General features: G+C 36.9%; 1 protein-coding gene across 1 annotated transcript in view; it reads left to right on the top strand.

Annotated features, from left to right (window-relative positions):
* The window catches only part of thdl20.L (thyroid hormone down-regulated protein (gene 20) L homeolog), an 88073-nt gene that overhangs the window by 2614 nt on the left and 60846 nt on the right, over window positions 1-24613 (top strand). The window contains exons 2-28 of the mRNA XM_041576197.1: window positions 1257-1357; window positions 1664-1695; window positions 3481-3576; window positions 4319-4340; window positions 4437-4467; window positions 6838-6922; window positions 7602-7754; window positions 8430-8635; window positions 10269-10360; window positions 12766-12872; window positions 13349-13713; window positions 14100-14203; window positions 14435-14550; window positions 14653-14838; window positions 15381-15595; window positions 15924-16015; window positions 16765-16862; window positions 17055-17237; window positions 17729-17934; window positions 18894-18982; window positions 19096-19211; window positions 19614-19787; window positions 21361-21563; window positions 22330-22430; window positions 23636-23748; window positions 23853-24026; window positions 24411-24613. Of these exons, the coding sequence (XP_041432131.1) occupies window positions 1297-1357; window positions 1664-1695; window positions 3481-3576; window positions 4319-4340; window positions 4437-4467; window positions 6838-6922; window positions 7602-7754; window positions 8430-8635; window positions 10269-10360; window positions 12766-12872; window positions 13349-13713; window positions 14100-14203; window positions 14435-14550; window positions 14653-14838; window positions 15381-15595; window positions 15924-16015; window positions 16765-16862; window positions 17055-17237; window positions 17729-17934; window positions 18894-18982; window positions 19096-19211; window positions 19614-19787; window positions 21361-21563; window positions 22330-22430; window positions 23636-23748; window positions 23853-24026; window positions 24411-24613 (3623 nt within the window). The 5' untranslated portion in view covers window positions 1257-1296. The remainder of the gene's footprint in view (window positions 1-1256; window positions 1358-1663; window positions 1696-3480; window positions 3577-4318; window positions 4341-4436; window positions 4468-6837; window positions 6923-7601; window positions 7755-8429; window positions 8636-10268; window positions 10361-12765; window positions 12873-13348; window positions 13714-14099; window positions 14204-14434; window positions 14551-14652; window positions 14839-15380; window positions 15596-15923; window positions 16016-16764; window positions 16863-17054; window positions 17238-17728; window positions 17935-18893; window positions 18983-19095; window positions 19212-19613; window positions 19788-21360; window positions 21564-22329; window positions 22431-23635; window positions 23749-23852; window positions 24027-24410) is intronic.

The raw sequence follows: 24613 nt of genomic DNA, 5'->3' as shown, positions 1-24613 counted from the left end.
GGAAGGGAGTGTGACTGTGGGATAGCAGGTATAGTAGGGAGAGATGGTGCCTATAGTAACAGTGGATAATAGTCTCTGGGAAGGGAGTGTGACTGTGGGATAGCAGGTATAGTAGGGAGAGATGGTGCCTATAGTAACAGTGGATAATAGTCTCTGGGAAGGGAGTGTGACTGTGGGATAGCAGGTATAGTAGGGAGAGATGGTGCCTATAGTAACAGTGGATAATAGTCTCTGGGAAGGGAGTGTGATTGTGGGATAGCAGGTATAGTAGGGAGAGATGGTGCCTATAGTAACAGTGGGATAATAGTCTCTGGGAAGGGAGTGTGACTGTGGGATAGCAGGTATAGTAGGGAGAGATGGTGGCTATAGTAACAGTGGATAATAGTCTCTGGGAAGGGAGTGTGACTGTGGGATAGCAGGTATAGTAGGGAGAGATGGTGCCTATAGTAACAGTGGATAATAGTCTCTGGGAAGGGAGTGTGACTGTGGGATAGCAGGTATAGTAGGGAGAGATGGTGCCTATAGTAACAGTGGATAATAGTCTCTGGGAAGGGAGTGTGACTGTGGGATAGCAGGTATAGTAGGGAGAGATGGTGCCTATAGTAACAGTGGATAATAGTCTCTGGGAAGGGAGTGTGATTGTGGGATAGCAGGTATAGTAGGGAGAGATGGTGCCTATAGTAACAGTGGGATAATAGTCTCTGGGAAGGGAGTGTGACTGTGGGATAGCAGGTATAGTAGGGAGAGATGGTGTCTATAGTAACAGTGGGATAATAGTCTCTGGGAAGTGAGTGTGACTGTGGTATAGCAGGTATAGTAGGGAGAGATGGTGTCTATAGTAACAGTGGGATAATAGTCTCTGGGAAGGGAGTGTGACTGTAGAGAAGCAGGTATAGTACGGTAAATGTTACTTTTTACAAGTGTTGGTGAAATACAACCATCCAACTGACAGGAGATTCCCGAATTTGTAGTTCAACAATAGCTGAAGGGCCATAAATAGAAAATGTTTTAATATATAAATAATTAGACTCTTGGAAATCTCATTTGTTAGTTGCCCCAGCACTGCTAAAGACATACTTGTTTAAAAATTGCATATGATCTGATGCCACTATATTAGGCACAGTCAAGCCTTCTTCTCTTCAGTTAGCATCTTTAGCACCATAATTATAGTCATTAGATAATGGGATACCCATTTGCAGATTCACTAATAAGTTTACTAATGTTAAATACATTTTATTTGTTTTATTTATTAATAGAGTGGGGCAGAACTTACGCCCAGACCACTACGTGTCTGGAATGATGAAGAAGAGGGAAGTGTTGCCCATTTTATTTGCCTTAACAGGACTACTGCTTTCATGTAAGTTACCGCGTGTTTATAATCCCTTGCAACTGTATGCCTATTGGCATCATTTTTAATAAATTACTTTTTTGCACAGTTGCCTTCGGTCATGAGCAGTGGCCGCCATTTTGCTTGCCTTTTCAGAAATCCCTAGAGTTGTGCAATGTATTTTTTGTTTTCTAGATGGCACTGTGCTTGTCTTTAGAGAATATCCAAGTCAAAACTCTTTGGCACTTATGTGAACAGAAATGAATGATAATGATAAATCAATGTAACAAAAAACAAACTATATTTTAAATGAAATGTAACTCTTTAATTTTCCAGATCAATATGCAGAGGCGCAGGAGGTAACATTCGTAAGTATCACCTTATGCCCTTATCACGTTACAGTGCTATAAATTAAACAGGCTCATTGGGACTCTATGAGAGCTCATTTATTAACATGGGTATAACTGCCTTAGTGCTGTAGCCCATAGCAACCAATCAGAAGCTAACTGCCCAATGGTTATTCTTGGAGCACATTTCCAAACCAGGAAACACAAATTTCATCCATGGCCAAACTTCCATTGGCGGAGTAGGTGCCAGTGCCCATTTATTTTTTGATATAGAAATTGTTTATCATTAGTTTAATAGTATTCAGTAAATAGGGGCACAGAAGTTCTTGCACAGGATTCTCCAAGGCTTTTGTTCCCTTTGCAGCTTTTTGGTCAAATTTCCCAATTAGAATGGAGTGTAGCAAAGCTCCCTTGGTCTAAAAAACTATAGCAGCCAATCAGATGTTTGCTTTCATTGTTCAAGCTACAGGAATCCAGTAAATGGTAACAGCTGATTGGCTGCTATGGGTTTCAGGATCTGGCTAACTCTGTACAGGATCAGGTGACGAAGGGGGAACGCCCCCGAAACGTTGTGACGCAATAAACGTACCAGGGGTTGCACCCCGGTTTGAATCACTTTGTGTGCCAGCCTGCATTGTTTTTCAGGATCTGGGGAAACCTGAAACCTGTGGGAAGGGCAAGTAATATTTTCAAAATGTTGAAGAAATATGTTAGGCTGCTTACGTTGCTATAAGTAGGGTGCTTTGTTTTCTTCGTTCCGTGTTCCTGCATGGGAAACAGCCAATGGTTTTGTTTAAAAGCCGTTGTATTGGGAATTACTCTAATACCAAGCTGCCATACAGCTGACGTGTACAAAAGGACAAATACATAAATTATACTGTTTGGAAGGAAAAAAAATGTGAAGACGCTTTCCAGGCAAGGTGAGGCAGATTCCTCCAATACCATTTGTCTCGTACTGCTTCGGGCAAGGAGGAACATTTGTTTCAATTGATTTATTTCAAATATGTTAAAAGGGGCCATATGTGTTTTTTTGTAACATTCTAAGGGGTCAGACATAGTGTTATTACTTATACCTTACATAACGTGACTCTATCCTTGCAAGCCCAATTCCGAGTGTATAAATGTGTCTCCCCATAATTTCCAAAGGGCCACAGGTGAGGTGGATAGAAATAAGTCACTCAACCACCCCATTAATTATAATATATAATATTCCAGCAGTGCCTGGAAGAGCCATTCAAAAAAAAAAATGGAACGTGATACTATTTCCCGTAGGCTAGTGGCTCTGATCTTGAGTGTATACAGTATGCAGGTACCGTAGCATAAATCAGAACAGAGCTGCTGCTATTTGCTGTAAGGGAAATAAAAACAGTCACATGAATACCAGTAAATGAATTCCCCCACTCACAAGCCGATAGATAGGAATGGTCCTAGCAGCTGCCCATACCAATGAGGTGATAAACTAACCAAGAAAAGCCTGATATCCAACCTGACATGTCAATCAAATCAGTGGCGTAACTAGATGTAACTGGGCACCGCAGCAAATTAATTTTAGGGCCTTCAACAAATCCAAACCCCTGAATCAGACGAATTTTTTTATTTGAGCCCTCCACCTGTTTCACCGAATTGGGTTTAATGGGTTGATTTCTTGGATATTCCCAAAGTTGGCCCATACCCGACCTCACTCCTGTCGAAATAAGTCAACAATTAGCACACAAGTTAAATGATCTTCATGATTACCACCATCCTGTTTATTTTTTTAAGAAATGCAAAATTAAAAATCATCTTTATTTTTGGTCTCATTTGCAGAGTTTTGAAAGTAAAAGTACCCAAGTCCAAACAGCCATTTTTGATCATGTTTTCCAAACATCGTCGGAATTAGTCATGATGGACAACCAAGAGCCAGTAAGCCTCCTTACGCTTTATTGTGCTTTTCTTTTGCCAGACTTCTCAAGCCCAGTTTTTCCAAAGAGTTTGTTAAGAAGCATGACAAAGGGGCTGATATACTAAATAAATTACAGATTCCTTATAAATAGCCAGTACAAGATATGACATATCTAGTTCCTTGCAAAATGTATATTTTGTATCAGTATATCAGGTGCTATATTATGGATATCTATGCAGTAAGTCTTTGTTAAAATAAGTTCCTGTATACAGACAGTTGGGGCAATACTAAAAATAAAAAGAGAAGGCGCACACCCTTCAAATCGAATTACAGGGTGCTAATCCATAGGTGACTCCCCATAAGGGTCTCCATAACGAAATACAACTACTGCAGATAATGTATAGCACACCCGATTTGAAAAGCAAAATTAATTTATTGCAAAAAAGAAGAAAAAAATAAGCAATTTGGGGCAATACTGGCGCCCATTGTAGTACCTAAAGCTATAGCTAAAATATGCCGTGTTTTCCCAGGATACCTGCTGGGTAAATATTTAATTTTGAGATAATGAAGAATGTGAGAAGAGCTTCATAATAGTGCATTGTCTTCGAAACAATTACAAAAAAAAGGAGACTACGCACCCAATAAATTCTTTGAAACCTGAATAATGCCATAACGAGATACTTCCCTTAGATAGCTAACATTTAATTTTTTGTTACTGAGTCTCAAAATGTTTCTTACAAAACCTTTTATTTTTCATTTTAGTGCGTCTCATACGCCGTCAGTCGTAAGTATACTAGACAGTGGTATGTTTACTATGTGAGTTAAATGTAAGAACGATCCAGTGACAATACATTAATTGCTCTGTTTCTGTGATTTGCAGCTGACCAGTACTGTTCAGGAGTACCTGGAATGTGAGTGTACTTTTCATTTAGTTCTATTATTTAAACAAATAATTCTTCATTTTGTAAACACAGTTAGGCTTTCAATGTTTTTTACTAGCATAGCACGCCAAAATGCAGAAAGACCTCTTGTATGGGAAAACTCCTGGGTTCCAAGCATTTCAGACAATGGAACGGATTCTATTCTATGAGTAGAATATCTCGTACCGTATATACTTGAGTATAAGACGTCCCGAGTATAAGCCGAGGTACCTAATTTTACCTCCAAAAACTGGGAAAGCTTATTGACTCGAGTATAAGTCGAGGGTGAGAAATGCAGCAGCTTCTGGTAAGTTTCAATCAAAAAATTGAGGGTTTCTGCTCCCATTGGAGGTGCCGGTGTCTCGTTTTTGGATGCCGGCGACCATTCTTGGACACCGGCGAATATTCTTGGAGACTATTCTTGGACGCCGGCGACTATTCTTGGATGCCGGTGACTATTCTTAGGCACCGGCGACTATTCTTGGATGCCGACGACTATTCTTAGGCGCCGGCGACTATTCTTAGACCGTTTTTGCGCTTGACCCGAGTATAAGCCGAGGTAGAGTTTTTCAGCATATTTTGGGGGCTGAAAAACTCGGCTTCTACTCGAGTATATATGGTAATTCTCATAGAGGTCTACGGGAATTTTGGAATTGAATTAAGAGACAAATTTTTCTCATCAAATTAAATCAGGGCCAGTAGATCTCATAGAAATGTATTGGGCATGCACACTCAAAATAAATGTTTTGCAAACAACAATAAAAAATATCTTTATATTTCAAATAGTAAAAAATACATGAAAAAATTGTGGTTCAGTTTAATACATGTACAGCAGTGTAAGGAAATATATACATACCAACTAGCAATATATTTCAAGGCAAAAAAGGGAAACCACCACAAGGGACGGATACACTTGCCCGAGATGAGAATACCCCAACGTTTCGGCACTCAATTCATAGATCTCATACATTTATAGAGACTCTATCACAGATTCACAAAACACATTGCACCCATAGGGGGTAATGAAATAAAAAGAATAGAGTTTGCTACTGGTCTAGTTTCCAATAACATTTGTTGGTAGGTGACATTTAGGGGCAGATTTATCAAGGGTCGAATTTCGAAGTACAAAAAACTTCGAAATTCGACCATTGAATTAAAAAACGTTGAAATCAAATTTTTTCAGCAAATTAGGCAATCCTGCGATCAAATAAAAAAAATGATTAAATAAAAACGATTATATCCTTCGAATCGAACGATTCGAAGGATTTCAGTGATTGATCGAAGGATTTTTATTCGATGTGTAAAGACTTAGAAAATGGTTGTAGGAGGTCCCCATAGGCTAACATAGCACTTCGGCAGGTTTAATTTGGCGAAATGTTGAAGTCGAAGTTTTTTTAAAAAAAGACTTCGATTATCGAATGGTCGAATATTCAAATGATTTTTACTTCGAAATGAAGTTGAAGTAAATTCGAAGTCGTAGTATCCTATTTGATGGTCGAAGTATCCAAAAAATTACTTCGAATTTCGAATTTTTTTACATTGAAAATTCCCTTGAATTCACTTCGACCCTTGATAAATTTGCCCCTTACTGTTCAGCTCTATGAAGTTAAGGACCTGAATGCTTGCTATGGCTTTCTAAACCTGGTATTGTGTTCGTCACCCTTTTTATTACATTACCTGGAGGCTATTGCAGAAAGTTAGAACACTAAACTTTGTGGGTCGGGGGTTAAGATATCCACATCCTGGTCCTCCTTTAAAAAACTAGGGTAAAGTTATGGGATTCCTTATCCGGAAACCCATTATCCAGAAAGTTCTGAATTCAAGGAAGGCCATTTCCCATACAGTACATTCTATTATAAGAAAATAAATCCATTTAAAAAAATGATTTCCTTTTTCTATGTATTAATAAAACAGTACCTTTTACTTGATGTTTACTAAGCTTGCATGACTCCATATTGGTGGCAAGACAATCCTACTGAGTTTATTATGTTATATGTTTAAATGTGGTTTAGGCGACAATGCATGGAGATTCACAGATTATTATTATTATCCCTATCTGAAAAGCACTCGGTCTCAAACATTCTGGATAATAGATCCTAGACCTGTATTTTACAGAGTGAGATCATAAAGTTCACAGCGCACAAAAACAGATGGCTCCCTCTTAACCAGTTAAAACCAGTACATCTGCATGGCCAAATTTCTGTGAATTCAAGAAAATATTTAAAAACATTTGCACTTTACAAAAGCAGTCGTATGTTCTTTAGTTCTCTGAACTCCCTTGAGGCAATAGCTGAAATTGTCTTTAGAATTTCACTAAGAATAAGACTCACACTATTTCTTGTTGACTTCAAATATTTTTAGCCAAGACTTGGACCCCATTTTGGAAGGTGGCTTGACTGATGAAAATGCCTGTGAGAATACACTGAGGCAGTATGCATGTGCGTCGGTAAGTCTGGGTTTTTCTTGTTGCTTCTATAGAACTGTGACTTATTTTTAAGTATACCATAGTATCCTCCTTTTTACAGCAGGTACTGTACTGCTAAGAAAACTATAATCTATGTCTAAGTACAGTTGGGGTTATCACCTCCTTTTTCTGCAACTAAAGTGAACAGCAGGAAGGAGCATATATGGGAGCCACCATGTTGCTGGCCTTGGATAAGTAATTCCCTGTAGATTTCAGTAGAAATATGTAGTGTATATATATATATATATATATATATATATATATATATATATATATATATATATAAACCATTAGGGACATTTTTTATTGAAGTCCATACTAACCAATGCTGAGAACACTCAACAACACTCCATGAGCTAATTAAATTAGGATAAATAGAAGATAAGCTCTGCTTATCCATTGTATTATGTCCCCTTCAATATGCCTTGATTCTTTGATAGGTTTAATAAGATATGGGGTTGTATATTGTAAAAATTATACAAATAAACCAATTAGCAGTTCAATCTAATTACAATGATGAAAGCAAATTTTAGAAGAACATTATGAGTCACCTGTGCCATTGAAACCTCCTTTTTAGATAAGTGTTGGTTAGAAGGAAATTGATTGCTGTAGATGGTCTACATGAGTTTTAAGTATTCCATGTTCTCTCATTCTATCTTAGGTGGGCAAGGCTTCCAACAGTACCGTTTTCTCTATCATTAAATGTTACATCACAAACTCGGATGCCTTTGTCAGCCAACAATCCTTCTCCCTCTTCATCTCCAAACTCAGCCTGGAAACACTGACAGATGTCTTGTATCAAATTGAGGCTCAGGTAAGTTTGGGGCTGTAAATAGCAAGGCTAATCATAATATTGCTACGTATTATAATGCTGAATGTGTAGTATAAACATACAGTTGCATCAGACCATTCAACTTCTTTTTTTAATAAGCTGCAGTTCTCCCTGTTCGTCACAAGATGGAGTACATCCAACAGTGTCTGCCTAAATAGGGCTGCCATATGGCCCCATAAATCCCAACCTTTTTAACACTGTCCAGTGTCACAACTGATCCAAGAATGCCCCAGATTGGACTCAAGTGTCCTGGTTTTCTATCATTATCATCCTCTTGATGATGATGATAAAATATCCATGACATGGAAAGCATGCATTGGTTAATGTTAATATACTGAATAAAGTCCCCCCTCTTGTAAAATTTAAGGATATTATAAGTTACCAAGGAGTTCCATGATGATTTAAAAACCACGAGGCCGAAGGTCATGGAACTCCAAGGTGACTTCTAATATCTTCATATTTTGCAATATTTATTATAATACACACAATTTCAGTGAGTCATGTGAGAGAAGTGACATCAATAAGCTCCAGTTATAACCAATGACATCACTAAGCACAGTTTATAAGGATATAATTTACAGGACATTCATGGCTTTTATGTATTATCCATATATATATGTGTTCATCTGAATATATCTGATATATGTTTTTTTTTAGATCCCTGCCAGTTCAATTACCCCAACTGTCAAGCTCTATTTGTTGAACGCAGTATGGGAAAAAATCCGACATGATCCTGATTGTGCCTGCTCAGTATTTCCAGGCTCTTGGTTCCAAAGGCTGTCTCCGTTCCTCTCTGCAATTCACTCTGACATTTTGAACTGTATGATCAGCATCCCTCTGACCTGCGATGGCTTCCAGACAGTGTAAGTCTTGCATGATGGGGCACCACTGGACCTTAATGTTTTGTATTCTCTTATTAAAATATACTGTGTACAGTTTTATCTTGCTTTGTATGCCCTTGATTTGATTGAGGTGGAACTTTTAAGAATTTAAGATGCCTTATTCATTGGTTGTTTGAGTACAGTCTTCCATATGAGTACTCCTGTCTTTATGTCATAATCCCAACACTACAAAGGTTAAGACGTTTGAGGTCCAACCTCATCTTGTAGACCAAGAGCTTACCCTGCTACAGTTCTAAGGATGTCCAGGAAAGCACAAATATAGCACGCCAAATCAAAATTACCTGTTAAGCTTGTCCTCCCCATCAATGGAATTGGTTAAGGAAGACAAATACCCAGTTTGGAAAATACGGGCAAGGTGAAACAAGAACACTCCCTATTCATAGAGTTTAATCATAGACTATATATAACCATGTGATCACACTAAACCATTATATTTATGCCCAACACAACTAGTAATCCAAAAACAAAATTCAAGTAACCTTCTAAAATAGCCTGTGCCTTCCCAGATGAACTAGAACTTCCAGTATACCCCAACATCTAGGAAGATGGAACATTATAAACGCTACTAGAGGTTTTTATGCTGTATAAACAAAGTGTATGGGTTTACGATAAGAACATTATATTGTGCTGTCCAAGAAACCAAGTGTAATTTCAATATATTGGATATTCTGTAATATGAGATATTTGTTTTTGTTTCCATCTCTTTGTGAGAGATAAAACTGTGTACAGTAAATTCATGTTTGAATACGGGAATACAAAACATTAACAGGTAAAGTCTTGCATGATGGGGCACCACTGGACATTAATGTTATGTGTTTCCTTATTAAAATGTAAATGTAATGTATTCAGCTTTATTTTGAATTGTTCATAGTTTCAGCCTGCCTGTTTTGTCATAATACCAAGACCACAAAAGTCCAAACACCATATTGTAGACCAATATTAGCTTGCCCTGCTTTAGTTCCAAGGATGATCATCAAAGCACAATAAAATCACCCCAAAGTGACCAGGCAATGGAACAATACAGACATAACTAAAGGGGGAACACTACCTATGGTTATTCATGGAATATACATGACCAGGCAATATAAATTTGCCATTATAGCTATGCTAGTCAAAATACATTACTTTGAAACAAGAATCCCGAGGTTGTTCCTCCCTAGATGAACTAGAAATTCCAGTACAGGTATGGGATCCGACATCCAGAAACCCATTATCCAGATCTCCCATAGACTCCATTTTATCCAAATAATCCAAATTTTAAAACAAGATTTCCTTTTTTTCTGTAATGAAACAGGACCTTGTACTTGATCCAAACTAAGATATGATTAATCCTTATTGGATGCAAAACCAGCCAATTGTGTTTATTTAAAGTTTAAAGGATTTTCTAGTAGACTTAAGATATGAAGATCCAAATTATGGAAAGATCCATTATCTGGAAGACCCCAGGTCCCGAGCATTTTGGATAACAGGTCCCACACCTCTATAGTCAACATCTGGGTAGATGGCTCATTATATGAACTACTAGGGGTGTTTCTATATATTAAATGTTCTGTAATAACTATCATGTATTTTTGTTTTCCTCTATCCTTTACAGTGTGGATTCTTTACACTTGGCTTACCCCACCCTTAGTAACACTACAAGAGAAACCGTTGGACACTGGATTTCACAGTTCCTTAGGAGATACAGTAAGTTATGAGAAGATTCTGGACAACGCAGCTTCAGACACTGGTGGATATTTCAAATAAAGGAATGGGTGCGGCTCACCAAAAGTCTTTGTTGGTTTAATTCCACGGGTTATCCTGTGTTCGATATCCCAAATCAATGTATCAATAATGCAGTTAGTTGTGGAACAAACCCAAGGCAGCAAGTTGACTGCAATACTCAAAACAACATGTTTCGGGCGGAGACCTTTGTCAAGTGTAAAGGAACATTTGAAAAAGCAAACATTTAAAACCTCACGTGACTCATCCAGTGCATCATGGGTAAACCATTAACCATTTAGTTAACCATTACATATTACATTCAATTAAGGTGCATTATGCTAAAGTGCAACGTGAATAAATACATTTACATTAATTTACATTTACATTAATAAGGATGCATCAAATAACCATTGCATCAATTATCATGACCTCAATCCATATATAATACATAATAATATTACGTGTAATTAATCCATTAAAATTCCAATTCATATAGTGAGTACATATTAATAACCCAATAAATTCCATAAAGATACATTTAAAATCCAGGTAACTGCTTGATCCAGCCTAACCTGTAAAAAATAGGGAAAATGCCATTAAGGCCTATCCAATCACTTGCAATATACTTGCTCAAATAGATAATACATGGATACAAGTTTCTGTAGCTGAAAAGTCGTGAGCATATAATTGAGTAGGAACAATGTTGCAAAAATAAATATAAATATAAATGCTAAACTGGCACAACATAGTTACAAAACGCAAGTGATTGGATAGGCCTTAATGGCATTTTCCCTATTTTTTACAGGTTAGGCTGGATCAAGCAGTTACCTGGATTTTAAATGTATCTTTATGGAATTTATTGGGTTATTAATATGTACTCACTACATGAATTGGAATTTTAATGGATTAATTACACGTAATATTATTATGTATTATATATGGATTGAGGTCATGATAATTGATGCAATGGTTATTTGATGCATCCTTATTAATGTAAATGTAAATTAATGTAAATGTATTTATTCACGTTGCACTTTAGCATAATGCACCTTAATTGAATGTAATATGTAATGGTTAACTAAATGGTTAATGGTTTACCCATGATGCACTGGATGAGTCACATGAGGTTTTAAATGTTTGCTTCTTCAAATGTTCCTTTACACTTGACAAAGGGCTCCGTCCGAAACATGTTGTGTAACTCTACCTCCCAATAAAGAGTATTGCAGTCAACTTGCTGCCTTGAGTTTGTTCCACAACTAACTGCATTATTGATTCAAACACTGGTGGAACACACCAGTAATAATATGCTCAAAGTTTCTTCCAGTTTTAGTAAATCAAGGCAATCAATCAGCAGGTCGAATATGTTGTCCTGCTGTTTGAAAGCCAACATCTGGCTATGTTGCCTTGAGTTACAAGACATGGAGCAAACTTGGTGCTTGTTAATCATTAGCCCATATGTTTAAGCACAGAGAGACCTTACTCAGTACAGCTGCGGGGTTCATTATCCGGAAATCCATTATCCAGAAAGCTTTGAATTATGGCAAGGACATCTCCCAAAGACTCCATTATAATGAATTTTTTTCACATTTTTAAAAATGATTTCCGTTTCTCAGTACCTTGTACTTGATCCCGACTAAGATATAATTAATCCTTATTGGCAAAACAATCCTATTAGGTTTTATTTAATATTTAAATTATGTTTAGTAGACTTAAGGTATGCAATCCAAATTACAGAAATATCCCTTATCCAGAAAGCCCCAGATCTTGAGCATTCTGCATAAAAGGTCCCATACCTGTACTATGCTAGTCATATAATCACTTAGCTAGCCCAAACTGCAATAGACTTGACCAATATCTCACATCAAATCAAAGTGACCAATGATGTGCACCCAGTTTACAGTGCATTTCTTGCAGTTAGTGGGGGGTACATAATTCTGCACACATTCAAAGATGCTGGAATTTTTGGAGAAAAAGGATTGTAGGGTAAACAGGGTACAAAAAATATTTGCACCTTTGCATCTGTTAGCAAATTATCTTAAAGGCTCATATCTTGACAGTGCAGAGACAGATACACTAACGAGGGCAGAGGCAAGGCTTTATAGTAAATAGCTTCCACAATGATTTTTCACCCATCTTTATGTATTGTAAGGTTTATAAAATGCATGTTTAGTCATGATGATGAAATTTATACATCCATTGTTGATATGGACCAATATGTTCAAGTTGGGCAAGTAGCTCAGTAAAAATGTACAAAGAAAGAGCACAGAAAGAAATGTCCCTACATTATACAAGGTTAACCTTTTTTATTAAAGTATTTGAGACCATTTAAGATTGAAAATAAACAGCAGATGACCAGTGATGTAGACTATTCTTTGGTTTTGTTTTAGCATGCCCCAAACCATCAGTCACTGAATGGATTAACTCTTACTATCGGAGCTTTAAGAACAACGTTAACTATGCAGATTACATCATTGCTTGGCCAAACATTGATGTGGTAAGTCTGAATTTAAATATTGCAGATTCTTGGTTTCCATTCAACCAAAATAGAATGTGCATGTAGCTGTTTTCATTTAAGAGTTGGTCAGTGACCTATTTGAAGATCAACATCTAATCAGGGTTCCCTTTGCCTCCTAACAAGGTTAAACATATTAAGAAAGGTTGTCATAACCATCACTACTGTTCCAGGAGTAAAAGGTGCTTGGCCTCAAGTCCAATAATAATTTCCCTTCAGGCTGGGCTTATAGAAATATTTAGAACAGCACATATCATACCCCAATTGATCTTAGAGTGCCCCTGACTGTTTGTAAACTTTTAGTCAAGAGGTGGTATTGGGAACAAGAGTAACAAGATGACCTTGTTACCTTCAGAAGGTGGGGGACTTTATTGGGTGGTTAAGGTAATCATATACCGTTACTTAATCAAATAAACCTAAAGGATGATATTGTATGTTCATTGTATCTTCTTTCCTAGACTTCAGCTCTTGATGAGTTGACAGATTTCCAAGTAGCCCAGTACTGCCTTGAAACCAACCTGTTCAGCAGTCCAGATAAGTCTGCAACAATGCTCAACTTTCTTCAAAAGAAGGACATTTTTTACCTTGTCACCTTCCTGGATACCATTTCACAGCTCTCTGTCTCAACATCCTTAGACAATGACTTATTGTTTTCTCTACTGAGGATAACCTTGATAACATTAGAAAGTCCCGAAGCACAGCTATGCAAACCGAGCTTGAAGGAGATTTTCCAAGTCAAACTTAAGTTCCTCCTGGCGGCCATCAATGAGACTGTCCTAAATCTCTTTCCTACCAACATTGACTGTTCCAGTTACCAAGATGTGTAAGTGAGATACACTGTTACCCTCCATTCAACTCAACCTTTACACTGTATCATTAAATAAACATAATTTCTAGGCTACAACAAAATAGCTCTAGCTTTGCCCACATCATAATTATAGTCAAACGTCAGTTATAATAGGTTCCCACAGCTCAGTACCAAAAATGATAGTCTTCCAAATAAAATGAGTCAGTATTCAATATATTTCCATGATAATTACCCAATTGGTGCTTATTGTACATTTCATGATACCTGACCTCTAGGAAGCCTTCAGATAAAGATATTTGGGTTGATACAGTATATCTCTTTTGAAAATTATGTTTTCTATTCATTTTAACCCAGACTAGATGGCTTTGGTCTCATACTTCATATTTTATTCTATTCTACAGGTCTCAAGGATTGGACAATGCCTACAGCAGCTACTCAGATGATGTGAAATATGCTGTGTTTAGATTTAAGCTTAACTATATTACAAAGGAAGCCAATTCAGCAGGTAATGATAAACTATCATCATTTAGGAAATATAATATATGAAAAAATAGCCTTTGTGCCAGGACTGACTCCATTCTTGAGCCTGAGGCAGTACACTTCGATCAAGAAACGGAAACAGTTTAGGTTAAATTATTTTTACAACTCAGAATTAATTTTCATAGGTATGTTCGGTATCTGTTGTACTTACATGGTTCTGAATGTAACTCATAATGGTTGTATGTGGTTTCTACAGGATCAGGATGCACATATGGACTTACCAGTGCTACGTGGCTGACCTATAATTTTGGAAGTTTTAGCAGTTATCTCCCCTTCTCAGAAATGATCAAGCTAAACCCTTCTTTTAATGGAGTGAGTTATTTTTCCAATAAATCATTAACAAATTATACCATTTATTTTGAAACACCAGGATTTTTCATCTTTAATGATTTCTCCATTCTCTTTCCATTTCAGTTTGAGGCTGCTGATTCTCTGACCATTAATCAGACACTGGATCTGCTCATATATTCCAACATACTAACACAGGAAGCTCCTGAACAATATGCATTCCGTATTTCAGCTCTAATAACCACATGGAGAACTAAAGGCTATGACTATATTCTACAATTCCTGACTGAATTTAGCAGAACTCTACAGCAGGTGAGTCTTTGATCAAGAGGTACAATAGGCTATAATGTAATTTAGAAGACTCTCTTGCAGCATATTTAATTTATCCAACAAAAAAGTAAAAACCCACAGCATAGCAAAATATTTTTTTATTTTTTTATTTTAGTATTTGTTCACCCAAAATTATATTTTGTAGTCTTTACTTGTACTAGTCAAGATTTTATGAGATGCATTTGTCACCTGGCTGGGAAGCCAGTAGACAAAGGATCCTTAACCTTTTTTACCTGTAAGTCACATTCAAAAGGACAAAGTTGGGGAACAAAACAAGTATATAGAAAGTCCTGGGGATGCCAAATAAGAGATGTAATTGGTTATTTTGTAGCCCCTATGTGGACTGTAAATAATCAAGAAGAAGCCTGGTGGCTTGCTCAGATGTTTTATACATTTTAATGATATTTTGGTCAAATAGGAATGTTGAAGTAGTCTACTCAGTCTACTGGAAAAAAATCGAAATTTGATTTTTAGTAAATAGGCTCCTAATTATGGTTTTATCATTTTTGCCTTTTCTTCCATAGTACAACATACTCGTTATAAGGAATGCCGATGTACGTTGTTTACTTCTGGACGGCTTCTGGCCAATACTGAGCACTAAGTTCCCCCAATTTTCCTTTGGGGACTGGGAAACCTGGTTCAGTATTAATCTACCCGTCTTTCTGCCATGCATCAAGCAATCTCAACTTTCGCTGCTGACCATTGGTTTAGTAAAGGACTGCTCAAGCTTCCAAATCATGTAAGTAAGGATTCAAGATATTGAACACATCTAAGAGTACATGACTGGCATCTTTGTCTTTTAATGCAAACAACTGATTCTCCTTTCAGAAAAAGGGCTTCAATATTTTAAGAACTATGATTAGATGACCAATCACACATTCCAAACCACTAGATATATTATATATTCTTTATATTGGTTTTGCTTATAAGTAATGATGGCCGAATTTCTCCTGTTTTGCTACGCCAAAAAAATTTGCGAATTTCCGGCGAAATTCACGAAACGTCGAAAAAATTTTGAAACTAGAAATTCATTCATGTCTAACACCAGTCTTTTCTTGCTACTACAGCATTACAGGCTTTAATGCAGCATACAGTTATATGAGCCCCAACACCAGACAGGAAGTTGCGCTGTGGATTGGCACATTCTTGAGCACCACAAGTAAGTATCCAGCAGTGCCACATTCCTCTAAAAGCAGTGGCTGGATTTTAAAGAGTCAATAATATCACTTCAATAAAACTTCATTTTTATTAATTACCTGTTATTGTCATCAAATCATCATCATCATCAAGTCATTCTTAAACATGGAGTGGAAATTGAATTTATAGTAATCGTTTCTTCCTTGTGCATCCACAATTGCTTGAGAGCTGAAAATTAACTCTGTCTTAGAACAGGTTTTTAATTCTGCCTAAAGATAAATAGGTGCCTAAAAGCCCCAAAGGGCGACCTTACATTGGTTAACTTGCTACTCCTACAAGCAGTATGGTCTAATGTTTTGTGAGATACCCATCTACAATGATGCTAAACAGGCACTCTTGATTTTGTCTGGGCCAATAGCCTAAAGAGGTTAACTAAAGGGTTAATGGGAGGTGTCGCTCCTCTTACATGTATATTTTCAGATTCCCTGTTCACTGACCCCGAATAGGCAAATGGAGATAAAATGTTCAATTTGGATGGGTCAATAGGTATCCAACACCCCCACAACAGGTGATATATATGAACACACAGTTGGGCCATGAGGCTGAAAATGCCTGAGCAAATGTGGCCATCTTCCTTATGTCAGCACTATATTAGAGAAAACAATTTCTGGGGTTAAATTAAATAAATATGGTTTAAAATCAAACAAAGATATGTGAATTTATTCAACTGCAGTAACCGGATCAATAAATAGAATGCTCTATATTTTTTAGAATGTGACAGCAAGGACTGGTTAGTCGTCAACTGGCAACAGTTTAGGGCAGAGACCAACTTGTCCGTCATTTTACAGCTCAATCCAGACTTTAAACCAGTAAGTATATTTATGGCACTTCTTTTAGAAAGAACAACTCACACTACATTAGGGGCTTAGTCATAAACCCATACAAAATGTGTTTAGCATTCCTCCTTGAAAAATTCTTATAATAGGACACCGGAATAAACAATTGTGGCTATTACTGGATCATCATCCATCATTACCATTTTTTCTTCACTTATTTTATAGCTTGATGTCTTAACTGAACTCACTGCAAGTCAAGTTAGTGAGGTGGTCATATATGAGGAATCAGTTCGCACTGATGTACATGTTATGGAAAGCGTCTTTGATGTGCTCGTGGATGTTCCAGCTCAAGAAGTAGTGACAAACCTTGGTTCTTTCTGGGATACTTTCAATACCATTGCAGAAACAGTAAGTTTCTGATTATTTTTCCAAATAACCATTGTGCATATATTTTCTAGTTCTGATTACATGTTGGTATTTTTTTTATTTAATAAAAGTTTTTCATAGATATTAAATTTACATGTTGGTATTTACTACTTTTTAATTGGCTTCAGCGTGCACATTTTTTCTTGGGAGCTTATTAAGGGCAAGAAAAACACAAGAAAAGTTATTTGTGAAAATGGTCTTAAAATGAGCCTTTGGCTACTTCTAGTCACTTCTAGCAACCAGACAGAGGTTTGCATGATAAAATGGTAAATGAATAGGAGAGGGTTTGGATAGAATGAAATGTAGAATAAAATGTTAACAATCAATCCCAAGGGTACTGAAAAAAATATAATGTCCTTCTTGTAAGGTCTCTCAAGTGTTGAGCTGCCAAATTGGTAGCCTACAACCCTTTCTTAAGGGCTGGTCAACTTAAAACAAGCATCTCCATTTCTTGTCTCTATTTCTTCCCAAAGAGCCCTAAATTCACAGTGACAGAAGAAGTAGAATACACCATGCTGAACCGTACCACCCTCGAACTGGTAAACTATTACCCCACATTCACAGAGGAAGACTATAAGGTCTGGTTTGTGGAAAGACTGGACTTTGTGCTGCCAACTATTAATAAACCCATCCTTGAAAAGATTCCTGTTACCATCAACTGCGCATCTTATGAAACTTTGTGAGTAATGTTTGGCACTATTCTTGGATCGATATACAAACACACCTCATAAATATATTAAATACCAGAGATGCTCATACTAGCATCCAATGCAATATTTTTCTGAGCTTATGGAAATGGGGTCATGGAAATGTAAAGGAATTCTTATTTGATCATACATACAACTGAATTTAGATAAGATTGTCAGAGAAATAAAAGAAAGGATTGGTAAGTGGACATTTAGTGAGGGCTAAAATAATGATAATAATACTAGGGATGCACTGAATCCAGGATTCGGTTCAGAATTTGACCTTTTTCAGCAGGATTCGGATTCTGATGGCTGAACCCGAATCTGAATCTGCATATGTAAAATAGGGGTGGGTAGGGAAATCACATGACTTTTCATCACAAAAGAAGTTTTTTCCCCACTTTTTCCTTTCCTGCCCCTCATTTGCATATGCAAATTAGGATTCAGTTTCAGTTCGGTATTTGGCTGAAACTTTCACCAAGCTGAATCCCAAATAGTGGATTTGGTGCATCCCTAAATAATACAAATATAAGACAATTAGAAAACTAGAGGATACATGAAAAAAAACCATGACCGATAACTAGGGATCCACTATTTCAGGATTTGGTCAAATACTTTGTGAAAGATTCATCCAAATACTGAACTGAATCCTAATTTATGTAAACTAGGATAAAAAGGGGAAAGAGAACTTTTTTTTTTGGATTTGGATTTGATTCAGCCAGGCACTTGAATTCAGCAGAAAAAGGCTGAATCGTGGTCGAATCCCGAACTGAATCTTGGATTGAGTGCATCCTTAATGAGAACTGTAAAAAGCCCATTTATCAACATTAGAATTTTAGTTGTTTTAGAAATCTTGAAAACGATGATTAAACTCTGTTTCTTTAAAATCACAAATGACTTTTTAAATTTATTAAAGATTTCAATTTAAAAAGTATTTTTGATTGCTTTACAGAGTTCATGCTTTTGACATAAACTTCCCCAAGACAGCGAATGATAACAGGAAGGACATTTACAATTTCATTTCAAACTTCAATGAGCATGGTAAGGCGATCCAAATAACATTCTTTCCTTGGTCTTGGTAGGAGCAAAACACTGTATGCCTAACACAATGTACTCTTCTGAAATAACGTATTTTATTATCTCATTACCAACAGGTGCCGATTGTGAAACCACATTAACTTCTAAGGTGTGGATTCAAAAAACTTTAGCAAGTTTTTCTACCTTGGCCACCTATGAAGAGATTATATCTTACAAAACTGATTTCAACCCTGTAAGTAATTGCTTTCATTAAATAGGCATCCTCGTTTATAAATGTAGTGCAAAATAAAGTGTGGGTTTACTCAGCATAGAGTTGCTGTCCCCTGAGCTGTACACATATAGAATGTCACATTGTGTTGGGTATGGGGCTTGAGGTAGTGTTGGGATATAGCAGAGATGTTCCATAAGTAGTGATGGGCGAATTTATTCTTGGCGAATTCCCGCTTTTCGAATAAATTTACGAAATAGCCGCGAAAATTCGCCGGCGTCAAAAAAAAAAATGAGGTGAGACTGAAATAGTAAACTGAAAATAATTGTGCAAAGACCATTTATTTACTAAAATAAAAAGTGATGGAAATTGATTTCAGTGCTAACAAGGCAAAACACGTTTCCTATATTTTGTCTTTTTCCATAGTACGAACCTGGAGTGATCAATATTTTGACTACAGACCAAATTGGAGACATGATTGTAAATTCCAATACCCTGCAAAGCACAGACAACAGCGTTTTACTATTCGATTACCTAAAAACTCGTACGGTTGCCGAGGTCGACGCCTGTATGACAAGTTTTACGGAGACAGCAACGCAGGTTAATATTCTCTTTAAGTCATTAAATATTATTGCAGCACCAGGGTAATATATACCTCCAGTTAAATTAAAATGAAAATATTTTATTTTTAATCCATTACTTTGTAGCAGTTATGAAATAATAATTTATAACCCAATGGAATAGAAATGAAAACTATGTTGGCTTAGTTTGATGTTTTGGGAAAAACAATAGCTCAGTTATAAAGTAGAACCAAAGCATTGTAAAATATTTGATGAAATTCTAATGGAAATGACATTGAAATGGTATAATGTTACTGGAATGATTATACATTGTGTAATAATGTTTTGCCAAATCTGAAAAAAACACTTTCATCAAAAAGATTTTTAAAATTAATTCATCATCTTTAGTACACTAAGGGGCACATTTATAAAGGGTCGAATTTTGAAGTTAAAAAACGCTTCTTTTTTAATTTTTTTGTCCCTTTTCGGTCGAATTTAAGGGGCACATTTACTAAGGGTCGAATATCGAGGGTTAATTAACCGTCGATATTCGACCATCGAAGTAAAATCCTTCGACTTCGAATATCGAAGTCGAAGGATTTACTGCAAATACCTCGATCGAACGATCGAAGGAAAAATCGCTCGATCGAATGATTAAATCCTTCGAATCGAACGATTCGAAGGATTTTAATCGATCGATCGAACGATTTTCCTTCGATCAAAAAAAGCTTAGAAAGCGTATGGGGAAGGTCCCCATAGGCTAACATTGTAGCTCGGTAGGTTTAAAGTGCCGAAGTAGTCAAAGTTTTTATTAAAGAGACAGTACTTCGACTATCGAATGGTCGAATAGTCGAACGATTTTTAGTTTGAATCATTTGATTCGAAGTCGTAGTCGAAGGTCGAAGTAGCATATTCGATGGTCGAAGTACCCAAAAAAATACTTCGAAATTTGAAGTTTTTTTACTTCGATTCCTTCACTCGAACTTAGTAAATGTGCCCCTTAATCGTTCGATCGATCATAGAAAAGTTTCGATCTAATCGAACAATTTAATCGATTGATCGAACGATTTTCAAAAAAACTACTACGTCTTTTTAAAACTTAGCAAAATTTTGGCTATAGGTTCTAGGAGGCCCCCCATAGGCTAACATAGCAATTCGGGCGGTTTAAGATATCGAAGTGTCGACGTTTTTTAAAGAGACAGTACAGATTTTCAAATGGTCGAATATTCAAAGTATTTTCGAATCAAAGTCAAAGTCGAATTTGGCCTATACGATGGTCGAAGTACCAAAAAATTACTTCGAAATTTGAAGTTTTTGAATTAAAATTTTTTAAAAATTGGCAGAAGAAACAATGTATTCTGAAACTTAAATTGCAATAATTTTTAAAATTGAGAGCAAAAGATATATTACACCATCTGTGATCAAAAAAAGTAGGGATTTGATTTGGTCAAGAAAGTAGTAAGGATACATCTTAAAACTTTAAAAAGTGGTGGCATTAGTCCAAAAAAAACCCTGGATATGGTGCATAAATAAATAATATAAATCAATAAGTAAATATAATTTAAATACCAACATAAAATAAGACTAATGCTTTGTACTTCTTTCACTTCTAGAAAAAAATCAACATTGAAAATGTGGAGGTCGGAAATTATATACTTTTGAATTACTTACAAATTGTGACATCACAGATGGAAACCTACACAAGTGTGCAATTTGTGGAGATGTTTGAGAAAAGGATTTACTTCTTCATCCAGTTCTTCTCTGAGCAAACCCTTAATCTCATCCCTATCCAAGACTGTGACACTCTAATTTCCATGTAAGTGTCAGATGGGGGTAGAGTGTTAAGGAATCATCTGGAATTTTACTAAGCATTTAGGATTTTCATGTCTACAATTTTTATATTTCTTAGGAAGGAAACTTCACAGATACATTATCATTTAAAGGGCCAAGATGCAATCCTGGTACCCATTAATGACTTCCTTGGAGGGTTAGGGAATGTACTGGTTGAATTTTGTGGAAGGTTTATATCAACTCTAAAGAACCTGCTATTTAACCAGGCACTACTGGACTTCAGCTCTCTTTATTATTATCATCATAAAGTATAAAGTACTAGATGAACCATTAAAGATGAACCATTAAAGCAACAAAACTTTCTCCAGGACCAGAGTCCCAAATAGTGTAAAAATATCCTCCTTGCTTTTTAGTCTCATATAATCATTAAAGAAGTCATTTCAAATATTTTCTAGCTCTGAACACCAAAGAAATCCCCTTTTGATGATGATAAAAGTGTAATGTGAGCAAAAATGTATAGTTTTCTCAGTATGTTGGATAAAAAGTGAGTACTTAAATAAATACTTTAGAGAGCTATGGGGGAAAGCCAGTTTCAGTGAAGATATTGGTCCCCTTTGAAGTTTAAAATGAACGGGATAAAGGTAGGAAAGCATATAACACAGTATGGTATATCAGGCATCCTGGTGGGGGCTACCCCATACTCATTCATACTCTTTATTTTATGGAATTCATTTACACACAGTATTTAGGTGACCTGTTTACCAGTATTTCTACAATTTTATTTATTATAGTGTGGCCATATTTGACCGAGTATATGATGTCATGTCACCAGACACCAGGACATCCATCGTAAACTGGATTGTCAGCAATCTGAAGAGCACAGCATTGCAAGGTAATCTGAAGATGTGTTATACATGGCCCAGTCTGTTGCACAGTAGCAATTTGGAAGGTATTGATACAATCAAGATGGTTCCAGTACACTTGTATTATTTGAATGAAGGGTGCTTATCAACAGCACACAAGGTTAGGCAATGTTTCGGACCCTATAAGAAGCAGAAGGCACTCACAGATCCCATGAACAGGCAAAGTAAACTGAACTGCAGACTCAGGGGTGATCCTGGCCAGAGGCGGCCTTCATTCTGCTGCCCCACTGCACTCACATTTTCAGCCCCCGCCGGAGGGGGTTGGGGGCATCCACGTCGCTAGTGCAGAGAGCGCAATTGTGCTCTCTGCACTAGAAGAGCTGAATTTCCGGGCTGAAAAAATGGAAATTTGGCTCTTAGTTACCAGGAGCTGCGTTTTTGCTGCCCCTGGCAACCAGGGGGGCGCTGCCGCCTGAGGCAAGTTTCTCAACTCCCCTCATTGGCGGAGCGCCCCTGTGCACACTTTTTTTTAGGTAAAGAGTGAACAAAAACACAGCCAATCACATTTCGTCATCATCATAGGTTTTGGACCCTACCTCTGTCTTATCTAAAGGCAGTTTTGTTGGACCCGTGTGGCAGGGGATATTTATTTTCAACAAAAATATACTACTCAAGCTGTAGCTCATGAAACTAGAATTTCATGAATTTTTACATTACTGAGACAGAATATAACCACTTCTGAATTTTTAATGAGGATATGGTCTACAGAAGTGGTTCTCAACAAACTTCATAGCCTTAACCATTTGTAAGGTCACTGCTAATGTTTTGAAAACCAGAATTGGACTCCAAGTTGCTTGATGCCACCTTTCAGGAGATGCTATTCAAGGGTTACTAAGACTTATTTTATGATATATTCATTGTAATATGATCTGCCCTCCTAACATCTGATATGTTAAGATAAACATCCCACTATAGGGACAACATGAGCAGCAAGGCTGTAAAGGTTGCAGCAGTTACTCCATGTATGAGGAGCCTTGTCCACTTAAGCCTCAACAGATTTGCATATTAGCCTTAGAATGATTGATTGATACGGGTTCCGAAACATGTGCTCCTGGAAACTAAGGAACCTCTTGGTGACAATAATACATTTATGATAAGCTTCAATAGGAGGGATATAGGAGGTGATAAAGCAGTTTTTCCTAAGTACTCAATTATTTTTTCATATCTCCTCCAGGCTGTTACAGGTCCGACCAGCCTCAGGCAGAGTGGGTAGATGTCACATGGAAACGTTTCTTCTCAGTTGTACAACTGAAAGAGGTGCTTGACGTCAACCCAAGCTTTGACACAGTAAGTTCTGGACACTGGAACATATGTAAAGAAACATATGTAAAGGTCAGATATTGTTAGATACAGAGGAATGTGGGAATGAGCGTTCATGGTTTTTCTTCCAGATTGCATCCATCAGTGTTACCACCATTCCACAGAAAGTTGACTACATCATGACCTCAGATGCTTTGGTTAATGTGACTACAATGAGAATTGTACTGGAAAGTCTAAAGGGTAGCTACGTCCCTCTGAATTCTATCTTTGAATTCCTGTATTATTTTAACATCGCATTTGAAAAGGTAAGTAGAGAATAAAACTTTTACATTTCCTATGACATACTTTGAGCTTGCAGAGCTGTAACATCCTATGGCTCTAGGTTGGTTGTTGGTGCATGTTAATCAGATATGCAAGGCCAGAATAAGAGCAGGGGACACTGGCAATGCAAAAAGTCTGAGGCCCCCATCTGAGAGGTGTTATTACATATATCAAGCATGCCCACCCAAGTGGCCTCAGATGATGTTGACCTACAACTTCGGTCATCCCCTAGTCACCAATGATCATAGATCCTTTGTACCTTTTATCTATGTACATATTTTGTCCCAAAGGCTTCTTCTTGATATCTCCTTGGGCGAGGAGAGAGAGGAAATGCTGGTACTGAGGTGTTTCTTTTTTCTTTTGGGCAGCTTACAATTCAGACCATATCATCTGATGTAAGGCAAGAGGTCATGGTCTTCCTCTTCAAAAATATGGTATTTAATTTCAAATTTATCACAGAGGAACAGATGGGAAATTTTTCCACTAGCTTCCAATACTTTCTCCCTGGCATTACTACAGAGGTATTGGATCAGATCCCACTGGACGTCAGCTGCGGTTATTTTTCTTACCT

The sequence above is a fragment of the Xenopus laevis genome, chromosome 9_10L (genome assembly GCF_017654675.1).
Source record: "Xenopus laevis strain J_2021 chromosome 9_10L, Xenopus_laevis_v10.1, whole genome shotgun sequence".
In the NCBI taxonomy this organism is placed as follows: Eukaryota; Metazoa; Chordata; class Amphibia; order Anura; family Pipidae; genus Xenopus; species Xenopus laevis.
Note: the sequence above shows the minus strand (reverse complement) of the source record. Positions and strands in the feature narration are given on the sequence as shown.